General features: G+C 28.8%; 1 protein-coding gene across 4 annotated transcripts in view; it reads right to left on the bottom strand.

Moving 5' to 3' along the window:
- Nucleotides 1–13,302, bottom strand: part of LOC107436981 (activin A receptor type 2 punt) — a 55,907-nt gene that overhangs the window by 17,725 nt on the left and 24,880 nt on the right. For all 4 annotated transcript variants that reach the window (XM_043042140.2, XM_016048830.3, XM_043042141.2 and 1 more), the window contains 2 exons: nucleotides 5,351–5,590; nucleotides 1,485–1,623 (listed from right to left, as the gene is read on the bottom strand). In XM_043042140.2, the coding sequence (XP_042898074.1) occupies nucleotides 1,485–1,623; nucleotides 5,351–5,590 (379 nt within the window). The remainder of the gene's footprint in view (nucleotides 1–1,484; nucleotides 1,624–5,350; nucleotides 5,591–13,302) is intronic.

A 13,302-nucleotide genomic window follows, 5' to 3' on the forward strand; every position in this document is an offset into this window, starting at 1 on the left:
TTTATTATTCCAAAAATATACAATTTTGAAATTTAAGGAGGTTCAGGTAAAATGATGCAACATATTTAGCAAGTAGATAAAAGGAGAATGAATGAACTCATGGTTTTAAATTTTAGGAACTCAGTTTTCCCTGTTTTTTATTTTCGTTGCTGATCTAAAGAAATATAGCTTTTATTGATTTAATCTACATCTAAAGTTTATTTTAACAATTTTTAGCTGTATAATCATTGGATTTATATACAGGGATGAGAGTAGTCAGAAAGTAAAAAAGAGGAAATCCAAGAATGAATATATATATCAACAGTCAGCGGANAAGAGGGATATGTAAATTAACTATAAAAGATGTAATGTGTTCATGATTATTCAATGCTTCAATTTTGCATTAAACGAGAGTATTTGTTTATAAATTTAATCATAATTTTTTAAAAACTATTTTAAAAGTTTTTTGATATATTTTAAATTTTAAAATTAAAAATTAGTAAAATAAAAGGATATGCTTGCAATTGTTTAGTGTTTGAATAGCACACAATTGTACATGATAAAATTTTGAAAAATTATTATGAAAATTACTAAAATGTATCATTTCTGATTTAACATAAGATTACAAATATTCATTTATTGCATATTTAATAATTATTTTATTTATTTTAACCATCTAATAATTTAGTTTAATTTATAATTTGTTATTTGTAACCGATACATTTACTCCAAAATAGCTCATGTAGTAAAATTATGCGTGACCTTTCCGATGAAAAACTTTCCCTTTCTAATTAAATTTTTCAGGTGCGATATCTATTCCAGGGCAGTCTATCACCTCGAAAATACGGTACGTAAGAAAGTGACAACATGGTCGCTAGAAACAAAAAAAACAGTATTTTTTTACGGCTTATTGTAACAATAATCAATTTGCTATTTCAGTCAATCACTTCATATTGAAACTTTAAGTTTTAATGAAACAAAAATTTAGCACAATTTGCTCAGCTAGTGACTTTTTTAATCAGACTAAATAAAGCAAAATTTAAGTAAATTAAAGAATTCAAATTTATTTTTTTCCACAGCAGGATTTCTTCCAAAATAATTTTAGCCAAATTAGAAGATTATGAACATACTTTAATCTACCTTTTTTGCATTCAATGGAAGTAATACTATAACTCTTAGCATGAATCTTAGCTAGTATAACTAGCATGAATCTTAGCTAGTATAACTAGCATAAATCTTAGCTAGTATAACTAGCATAAATCTTAGCATGAACTTTTTTATAAAACCAAATTACATATTTTGATTCCTTAAAAAATGATAAAACTGAAACACAATGAGATATTAGTCAATTTTATCAAATAAAAAACAGCAACAAAATTTACTCAAAAAATCTTAAAATTATTTATGACACAACCTAGTAGTTTTCTCATACTTTAGTTGAAGAAAATTTGAATAGTAAACATTCTTCTCATAATTAAATTATTTATTTAATGATAGATTTTTACCTTCTTGAGCAGAACATCTAGACAATAATTCCCAAAGAACTAATCCACAAGCATACATATCAATGCGCAAGAATGCATCTCTATTAAAATTAATAGCACCTTCTAAAACTTCAGGAGCCATATACCTTCGAGTGCCAACCTAGAACAATACGAAAGTTTTAAAAGAAGCTAATTATTTTCCCACATTATAGTTACAATTGAGAAAACTACAAAAAATCTGAAAAATCAAAAAAAAAAAAAACTTCATTTCAACCCTTTATTTAACATTTTCAAATAAAATTGGATTTTTATGCAATGTATCTCTTTTAAGCAGATAAGAAATTTACTCTAATGCCTGGAGCAATGAAATATATATCGCAGGTATCTAATCTTTTCTATTTATCAACTCAGGTAAAGTTCTCTTCTCCTACTTCATGGTCAAAATAGTCCTGTGCCCCTTATTGAATTCTGTCCACAGAAATATGATACAGGATCTACATGAAATATCATACATCATATATATGCAAAGAAAATTTGTAAGTACTAAATATACAGTCTACGGTTTTTAATACGGCCTCTGTTACTGTGAGTCTCCCATTTTAATGACCAAAACAGTAAGTCCCATTTTTTATTCCATTGACGCAATGTTACTTTAATACTCGTTAGGACATCTGAATCGACCATTCATTCAAATATAGCGACAAAAATTATATTTACATTTTTGTTATTCCAAAAAAATCAGTCCAATAATAGATATTAAACATTTTTGCCATTTTTTAAACATGTGTTTCGCTAGTGTCAATGAATCAGTGGATAGCAGAAGTTTCGAGAAAATGTTTGAAACTGCTATTTCTTTTCATGCTATTGCTCAATAGACATAAAACATCTTGAATAAATAACAAGTGGTAGACGGAGCATCTTAACCATTTCATTTTCTCAGAATCTATTTACTCAATATTTGTTTATATTTGAAGCCAGGAAAGAGATTCAAATGTTTCTGTTGCGTGATAAGCAGTGACCTAATGAGGTCAGCAATTAGCTTTGCTATACCATAAAATGAAAAGATAACTAGTTGTCCATTCTCAGTGAATGAAGAAAGAGTGACAGGACAACCTATTTTTTTCCTAGGTGGTCTTAGGTGTAATCTATTGTTAAAAAGATGGTAAAATATCGATTAATTAACATTATTGAGAATTAGAGGTATATTTTGCATCCTTGTGTGGAATTCAGAGTTTCCATATGCCTTTACAACTTTTTTAAATTTCATTAAAAAGAATTCAATAAATTCATCAATCATATTTTTCTTGTTTGAAAACTGCATTCATTCTTTTTGTGAAGAGTTATAATCGGTGTTTTATTTTGGAATTAATACGTATTAAATTCACATTATATAGGTTGTTATACTCTCAGACTCGCAGGCAGCCATACAGGTTATTAGTTCTCTTGGGGCTCCTACAATTGTTGAAGTCCTGCAGTGCTGGGAGTTAATTCGTCGCATTAGTCAAGAAAACAAACGCATCAAGTTACAATGGATCACTGGACAATGCGGCATTTATTTAACGATCAAGCAGATCTTCTCGCACAAAAAGGTACGCTTCTACAGCAAACAAATTACACCGGGCTGTCTGCTCTTTGAAGTCGAAACAAGCTTTGAAGTCGAAACAAGCTGTGAAGTTGAAATTCAAAACACAAATACATGATAGAATTAAATTCAAGACCTGGAGTAGTGATCTTGCTAATATACCCAATCGCCCAAGACGTGAGGCAGTAGCATTGTTCCGGCTGTTACAGGACATGACTGTCTGAGTGACCATCTCCATACAATTGGTATTTTCGACTCCCCTCTTTGTTCATTACGCAATCTGGGAGAACCTCTGAATAGAGCAAATCTGCGTCGATGTGGGGCACTTCGTGGCTCTGCCCATTCTGAGACCACCAAATATTGGAGAGCTAAAGAACACCTGAGGCTTCAATGACTTCGGTCAATATTTGCAATTGCTTGCTCATTGTTTTGCATTGGCTTGTTTTTATAAATGTAATATGCCTTGACATTGGAAATAAAAAAATAATGATATTCACATTATTCTTGATTTAATTTTTTGCTTAAACGTTGCAGTTTTTTGGGCCTAAATTATTCACTGGAAATTATAGCTCATTCCTACATAATGCCATATGTTCAGTACCAAAATTAAAAATTTCAAAGGAAAGGAATAACATTTTTATCAAAATAAGTCCAGTATTAATGAGTTTTGAGTAAATATTCACAATAGTTTTGTGCACTTATGATATAGTGACTTCATGTTATAACATCCATTTTGGTTTGGGCGAAAGAGGTCCGTGTCTCAACTGAATATTCTTCATGTCAACTTTGACATCAAAATAAGCAAAATTAATCACTGGTGAATCAAATTTTTATTTTATTTATTTAATTTTAAATTTGTCTTTTTTCTAGTGTAAATAATCTTCACACTTGCAAAAAGTCATGCTGGTATGACAGTTGTAACCAAATAGCAGAGATAATAGGTTAAACAAAATGCAATCCAAGATGTAATTTTTTTTTCTAATTACACCTCTAATTAACTAAGTAAAAAATTTTATTTCTATTATTATTTTAAGAATATATAATGTATACTTAAAATATTAAAAACTGCAATTTGATTTTTCTATAAAATTACACTTCATCCTTTAAAATTCCTATGAATTCAGGCAAAACTACAAAGAATTATACTTCCTACATTATTAGTTTTGGAAAAAACAAGAATTAATGTTTTGAAGGCTAATTGAACCTAACACTACAGCGTTCAGAGCTACCTAATTTGCTTATTTTTTAAAATTATTAATTCAGTTATCTACTTTAAAACTAAAACAATGACAACTTGAAAAACAAAACTAAACGTTATAAAATATAGTCTCATTTTTAAGAAATTTATTATTATTCAAAAGAATATTAATAAGGAATTATATGAAATTTTAACTTGTATTTTTCTAGTTAATTTACATGAAAATGCATGTTTTGCACATATATGAACATTTCTATTTAGGTTGTAAAAAGAACAAATGGAATATTAATCACATATTTTCAAAAAAACATGTAGATTTGTTAAGAGTCAAAATTTTGTGTAAAAACCTTCTTAACAATCACAACTTAGTGAAGGATTCAAAATGGAACACAATTTGTTTCTAGAGTGCCCCTCCCATATAGTGTTTAGAAATCAATGAAATAGTTATGATATCTTGCCTGTTCTCTCCTCTCACTGATCTTGCTATTCAAAGCAATGCTATAGTAAGTGAAATAACATAGTGAATAACATAGTAAGTGAAATAACATAGTCAGTTTCGTGTCTTTGTTGACTTCTAGATGAATTGAAGTGACTCATCGAAGATCATTCTGTCTATCTTTCTCAGAAATAACATTAATTTTTCTGTCTAAGCTACTCTGATACTCTTAATCTATAAATAAGTTTATGCATTTTTATCTAAAGGTGTACAGATTAGAGGCTTTTGTATTTACTTGAATTAGTTTTGAGTTTACAAAGAGAAAACTATTTTAAAAGAATGTGTTGTCAATTTAAGAGAGATTTTGATTCATACACCTTTATAGTCGTTTAGCTGCATACCTATAGTATTTGCTTCTCTATGGTTACTACACTACTGAATTTTGTTAACAAATAACAGTTTACTACATTTACTAAATATAACAGAATGCTGATTAAAAAAAATTTATGGAAGAAAAGCAGATTCAAATTTAGTAAATGGAAACAGATTGTTAAGAAAGGCATTATTTTAAATATATATATATATATATATATTTAAGTTGTTTAAGAGTAGAATGCAAAGTATCACAAAAATTAGTCAACAGCCTGGTTTTAATTTTATATTTTTATTACCTGTCCATGAGCTTCACCAATTGGTTTCCCTTGCTCAAACACTAAAGCTAAACCAAAATCAGCAATACAGGCACTCATGTCATTTTTAATAAGAACATTTTTACTCTTAAAATCCCGATGGGCCATGGCTGGCTTATACTTTCCTCCTTTGTGGCCAGGAATTTCTTCATGCAGGTGCATCAAGCCTTTAGATATGGAATCAGCAATACTAAGTACTTCTCCCCAACTTACAAGATTAGCCTAAATCAATAACAAATCTTTAATTTAATTAAAAGAAAAACAGCAAGGATATTTTTGAAATATTTAAAAATTTTGAAATATTTGAAATATTCCTCAGTCAGAGCCAGCCTAAAGCAATACAATACAATCATTACATAAAATAAATATACTTCTTAGATGTACTTATCTTTTCAATTATCCAGCAGGCATAGGTCACAAAACATGGCAAAAACTCAAAATTAACAAATACCCCAGAAAAATATCAAATGCATTTTTTAGCGAAGAAAGCAAAGTACAAATATTGACAAGTAGCAAGTACAAATATTGACAAGTAGCAAAGTACAAGTAAAAATATTGACAAGTAAGCAAAGTACAAATATTGACAAGTAGCGAAGTACAAATACTGACAAGTAGCAAAATACAAGTACAAGTACAAATATTGACAAATAGCAAAGTACAAGTACAAATATTGACAACAAAACATACAACTCACGCCAAAAGATCCAAAGTACAAGCAGTAAAAAAATATATTTAATCTTATTAAATACAGTAAAACCTTGCTACAATTTTTTGGGGACCAAATAAATATATTGTAGTAGAGGTATATATTGTTATATCGAGGGCACATACTTTGGGGACACAATAAGATTTATTTTTAATTTCAATGTTATATATGTATTAACTATAAATGCATTTATATATTATATAAAATAATTTATTTGCAGAGCACTAATTATGGTTAGTATTAAGAACAATTGAAATAAAATATAACAAAATAAAATAATTTTTACATTAATTAAAAGCCAATAAAAATGGAGAAAATAAGATTGAAATTTGAAGAAAAAAAAATAGTTTTACAGGGGTTTATTGCTCCAGAAAATATCACAATTTTGAGAGGAGGATAACATTAATTCATATGCAAGTTTGTCGGGACCACAAAGCATTATCGTAATAGAGGGAGTTATTGTTGTATTGGATATCGTAGTAGCGAGAGTTCACTGTATTTACACAAGTTTGCAATCAATATATTTTCAGAAATGTTAAATATTCTAGTTAACTAGTGCAAAGGTTAACTATATTAAGAGATCAAAGATAAAAACCTAGTTTTACTAACTTACAAATATGATTTCTTTTTCAACTGAATTGGAATTTTGACCATCAAAACATGGATTAGCCTAATTTGGAAAATATGTTCTTAACAGTTAGTCAGAAAAAACGGTAGAAAGTATGTCTTCTTAATGTTATTTTTACTCTTTTCACTTTTTTCTTATCTTAGTACTTAATTGTAAAAATTAAAAGTACTCAAATATCAAAATTTTTAGAAGTTAAAAAGTTTAAGCTTTCCTTACCAAATAATATGATTTTAATAGAAAAAAAATTAACAATTAATTATTATTTAATTTATTACTAATCAAAAATTTACAAAATCCATGCAAAATCTTCCAACTAAATACTTTAAATTGTTTGAAAGAAATTAAAATTTAAAATAATATTTTCCTTTAATTACTAAAAAAAGGAAATGGAAACTGATACTGACAGAAATCTATATGAAGTAATTGGTAATGTGCTTTAATATTTTGTTTCAGACAATCTTAAACCAAAATATCTGTAGTACTTGTATTTTGTAGTACTTGCTGTATCTGTAGTACTTGTTATATAATGTTGCAAGATGTAAAAGTTAACTAAACTTAAAAAAAAATTACTTATAAATTCTGCAAATAGTTGAATCTTTTCTGTATTATTCTTAAACAGAACCTGCATTTTATAAAAAATTATTTATCTTAATTGAATCACTTAATGAAAGAAGTCTCTATGAGACATTTAAAAGAAAAAAAATTTGTGGAATGCTTACACTGATATTATACTTTAGTTCAATCACTAATAGTATACTTATGCTCAATCTACTTAATTTGTGTTTTTCAATATAAGATAAAGGTAATGGAAGGTTTCCACTTACCATTTATTATGGACTACCTTTTTTAATTCTGAATAAACATTTATTGTTTCTAAACTACCGTAAACCGGGGCGAGTCTACCCATTTTTTCAGTTTGTCAATTTTCAAGTGGTCAAACTTTTGTAAATATTAAAGAAAAAAGGCTTTTAATAGGTGTTTCGGAATCGCTATTTATCCCACTTTAAAGCTGTGAAATCGATTTTAGAAAATATTAACAGTTACGCTGTTACTGTATATTTTTATAGAACTGCTGACAAATCTCTCGTATGGGGCGAGTCTACCCATTCTACTAAAATGAATGTTAACATTGTAAATAATCAAATTTTACTATTAAATTGTTATTTTAGTTACTATATAGGATATTTATGAAGTAAAATTCATAACTTTATTATATATTCCATTTTTTTATTCATAAAATAACACAAATTGAGTATTTGATCGATTATCACATTTTGATCACAGTTTTGTTTTTATAATCATTAACATTATAAAATAACATTTTTTTCTGATTATTGTTGATAAAAATAAATTAAAATTAATATAAATTTACAATTAAATAATTAATAAATAATAATAATTAAAGATTATTAACAAAATCGAAATTCAAACATTGGGAATCATGAAAAATCCTTTTCCCATTCTTTTGGGAGGTAATAATAATTTATAAATAATAATTTATTTAACTTGCATTAAATAAAAAAAGTTAATTTTGTAATATAAAAATTGAAAAAATAGGTAAAATAAACATATTTTATATTTACATTTATATTTAACCTATAAATTTTCTTATTAATGATAAATTTATCAATGCAGAATTAAAATAATATACTCAAATTCATTTAAAATGACTTAATTTTAATATAAACAAAGTTCTAAATTATATTATTATGCTTTATTAAAACTAAATACGAATGGGTAGACTCGCCCCGCGAATTCTGGCTTTTTGTTTACAACAGCAAAACTTACATTCTTTTTGTTTTTTTTTATATAAAATTAATGTAATCTTAGTCTTAGATAAGTTTATCACTTAACCAAAGTGAAAATAGTAATAATAATAATATACTTACGGAGCACCAACTAAAAGTTTGCTGATTTTCAATACAAATCTCTCAAAAGACGTTTGAACAGGTCGGTTAAAAAGACACCAAATAAATAAAAACGGATCAAACTACTACAGCGCCATCTTCCTTAGAGTCTGAACTAAGTCCTCCGTCGGTAAAAAAAAATTTTATTTGCAATTTAAAATAGTGAAAATTAAATAAAACTAAAATGGGTAGACTCGCCCCTGGCTGGGTAGACTCGCCCCAGTTTACGGTACAATAAACCTGAACTACAATAATAATTCATTCAGTAAACCTGACGTCGTTCATATGCAGTTTATATATTTTTTTTACTAGAATTCTCGGCTCCACTGCTACGCTTTGAGGACGGAAAGGGGGAACATTCTGAAACTCTTGTTATAGACGAACTCAAGGCCGTGGCTCTTTCTCGGCTGATTACTTCCGTTCTAGTATCTCTGATACTTTCCATTTGTCATCATTGCTATATTTTTTAGTTATTTCTAACACTATATTGGAGGGAAGTAATTAATAAGTATAGGACAGAGTAAAGGTCGGGATAGCCTGGTCGGTAGGGCACTGGGCCCATGTTCGAGAGTTTGTGGGTTCAAACCCTGCCGGCTGAAGACTCTCTGTGTAGAAAAATAATGACTGATACACGTTAAATCTGTCGAGTCGCAAAGTCCCCCATGTTCCCATAACAAATCAATACCTCTGGCAGAATTCGAATTCTTGGCCATAGATGGCACCACTGGAAAACAAAAACAATTGCACCCCTCTGCCTTAACAGGCATGAGAGAGGGGGGGACAGAGTAAAGCCTCATAATTTTCTTGTTTAATTCCCAAAGAGTCATATCGGTTTGACAAGAATCAGAAAGTTTTCTGAATGAAAAAATATCTGTTGATTTTTCTACTGGGGTTAAACTCAACAATTTATTAATCAATTAGTTAATTTTCAACGTTTTCTTGGCAAAGCGATCTCTTAATTTTTCAATTGCTGATACATAATTGTTATTTGTTAAACTGAATCCTTTAATCGCATCTGAGGCAGATCCCACTAAATATTTTTTCAAGTAATTGAACTTTTCAACAATCGACAAACTAGTATTTTCATCTATGGCATATTCAAACTGCTCGTAAAATCTTATTCAGTCTGAAGAATCGCTAAAAAATTTTTCTATAGTTAAAAGAGGCATCTTCACAAAAGGAGTTTCATGTATTCTTATATTAGTATATATCATCGGTTCGGAAACATTCAAATTTAATTCAGGAAATACTATGAAGTCGACATTTTTTCTATATTTCCTTTGAATCTGCTTTTATTTTGTACAATATTTGTCAAATATTCACCATACTTTATAATTTCTGTACCGATTTCCTTTACATCCATAATAACCTTTCCGTTATGAGATCAATTTCTTTTGATTGTTCTTGTTTTAACATTAATTCAGACATTAACTCATCCAATTCATCGATTGTCACATTATCATCTTGATATACATTTTTGATTTTGGTTAATAACTTAGTTGTCAATGACCTTATCGTAGTACGTTTTTGTTTGGATTTCTACATCTTAATTTCAATGAAGGAACTACTTATACCCTTAAATCACGATTCGCCGAAACTAAATTTCTAATCGAAAATAAGTAAAACTCATAATGGTGATCCCTGCTTAGGCACCAAAAAATGTTCAATATTATTAATTCTTGTTTTTCAATATAAGATAAAGGTAATGGAAGGTTCCCACTTACCTTTTAATATGTACTGCCTTTTTTAAATCTGAATAAACATTTATTGTTTCTAAACAACAAGTGGTAAAGATGATGAATATATATAAAATGAAATGATTTGCGTTAATTAAAAAGGTGATGAAAGATAATGACAGTTAATTGTGGCAAGCCGCATCTTGATTTCCATTCCAACAACTAACTTAAAAGTTTTAGGGAAAAAAAGTTATTATTTTCAGCTGCGCTTGCAGCGCCATCTGGAGACAGTTTTTACCTTGAGAGCTTGGTACAACTTAAGTCTCACTTAGCCTCTTACTTATCCTCTTACTTATCTTAACAATAATTTATTTGTCTAGTTCTTTCAATTTTGCACATTTCAGTCCATGAAAATACCTAGTGATAACCTTTGGTATTTCTGTGAGTGGAACAAGGTTCAAAGTGTATTTGGTAACAAATATTGATGAGTAACCTCAAATAAATTAGTAGGAAAGGGAAACAAAACTCTCTTCTTGAAAAAAAGTAAAGCAAGTTTGTCTGCAAATGGACTGAAATGCAGGAAATTTTTGGCCTGACTTCACATCGGACAGATGGTGGTAGAGCCAGAAATTGGAAGTCTCCCCAAAATTGCAAGGAAGTTTGCTAGTCTGCACTCCTCTCCAATTATCAGTGCATCTTTGTTAGATACAGCAATTAATTCAATCCTGCTCTTCCATTACTTTTTTTTGCAACTATCTCGAAACATATCTATTTATATAAAAAATAATTTTTTTTATAGATTCATTTAGAAAAATAATTCCTTTTGAGAGTAAAAAGCTTTTTTCAAGAGGATTCTCAGGCCACTTGATGAGCCTCAATGCAAAAATACCAAAAACGTTGAAAATCAGTTACCGTAATTTCGCTGAGAAACGCCGCCCTGGCATATACGCCCCGCCCCAAAAAATCGACTAAAAAAACTTTTCACTGGATACCCTGCGGCGAATTTTACTATACTAATGAAGGTATTAATTACAGACTTAACACATGCTCTAAATACGCATATATATATATATAATTTCAATAGTTAAATGAAAACCAATATGTATAAAATAATTAATAAATGAAAAAACCATTAAAATATGTATTAAAATTGTTAAAAATAAAAATGAAACAATCTTACTTTTAAATCAGCAATCCAAAATCTTGTTTTTGAAATTAATGATAAATTCAAACAAATTTTGTTCAAAGAAAAACTAAAGAATAATTTATTTAGATATCCCATATCACTATATATTCATATCACTGCACTTAAAATCCCACAAAATCAGAACTCCCTATATAAGAGCAAAATAGATTTATTAGTTCATTGTTTATTTCGGGTTCATCCTCGTCACTCACACTTTCAGCATCACATTCGGTTTCCTTTTGTCCCCAGGATGATTTCCACATTTTTGAAGCCATTTATCACAGTTTCTCTGTCTCTAACAAAAATATTAACAAAAGGAAAATAATAATAAAACAGAAACGCAACAGGAGATCAGAATAGAAGATTAAATGATAAAAAAATAAGCTGAGGAAGGTGATCAAACCCTGAAGACAGAAATATGAGCAATGAAAAAAAAGCGCTCTCCCAAGCATTTAAAACAATTTTCTATATTTCCTATTTCCTCCCCTTATTTTCGCTTCTCAAATCAGGCTTCAGAAAACAGCTCTTTTTTAAACTGACTCCGCCTAGGACAGTCTTTCCTTTATCCATGTGCAAAATTCTCACACATTGCTTTTTTCCCTCTTCACTGACCTTCAGTTGAAAGTTTGAAATTCTTCATAATAAGGGGAGTAGAGAAGCATCCCATGACAAGTGGAAGAGTCATATTTCCTGGAAAAAACGGGGGGGGGGAGCGTTTGCTTTACAGCTGACGTTATTACTGACCCCACCCTGATTTTCTTCATTCATTCCTCTCTGATTTATGCTTCTCCACTCCATGCCTGTTCCCCTACACTCAACAGCTATTCATAGGGCAGAAGGGAAGGAGAGAATTTGTTCTCTTGTGGATAGTGGTCTCCAGAAAGTGATTCCAAGAAAGGAAAGGGAGGGAAAAATTCCAGGTGCATTGAACATTCTTTTGAGTAACATTAAGCATGAAAAATAAATAAAAAGCACTAGTAACAGGTGGAAAAAATGATAATGAAATTCCAAGTGGGGCTTCTAAAAAGCAAAATTTTCTAAAGAAAAAAAAAGTAATACGATATAGGCTAGGGGTGCACAACCTTTTTGAGTGAAGGGCCACTTGCACAGCAGGTTGGCTAACGAAGGGCCGCCCATGTATTTAGACATGTTAATGACAAATGTAGAAATGTTTATTTAAACATTAGGGTTCCATTTTTTTATCAATAAACCTAGTAATATCAATAACTTAGTAATGTTCCATTATTAGAATTCATTCAAAAATAAAAAAAAACTCAAAATTTTTTTTTTTTACAAAAAAAAAAAAAAANTTTTTTTAAAAAAAAAAAAAAAAAAAAACTTGCTATTTTTATCCTATGAACAATAGATTTATCAAAATAAATAAACATTGAAGAAATGTATTTTTTTTTTATCATATCATGCAATATGAAAATTCATTTTAGAATTAAATTCTAATAAATTAAAAAAAACTGCAATGCCCACAGAATGAAAGTAGGAAAAAGTTTAGTCTTAATTAAGTAATATAAATTCAAATTAAATATTTTAATTGAAGAAAATTTATAGGTTTTAAACAAAAGCCTAAAATAAAAACAAAACTGTGATAGTTCAAAATAAAATTCAATGCTTATTTTGTAATGTACTTTATTATTTTATTTTATTAATTATTAGATTTTTTATATCGTAAACATTTTCCTTTTTTTTATCGAAAAAGATCACTTAAGCAACAAAAAATTGAAATCTAAACTACTAACAGTGAGCAGTTTAAAAATTCACGTTTTCCGCCATTTTATGAATTTCTCAAGTTGCAATAACATTGCATTTAAATTAGGGA

Source organism: Parasteatoda tepidariorum, chromosome X1 (assembly GCF_043381705.1).
Source record: "Parasteatoda tepidariorum isolate YZ-2023 chromosome X1, CAS_Ptep_4.0, whole genome shotgun sequence".
Taxonomy (NCBI): domain Eukaryota; kingdom Metazoa; phylum Arthropoda; class Arachnida; order Araneae; family Theridiidae; genus Parasteatoda; species Parasteatoda tepidariorum.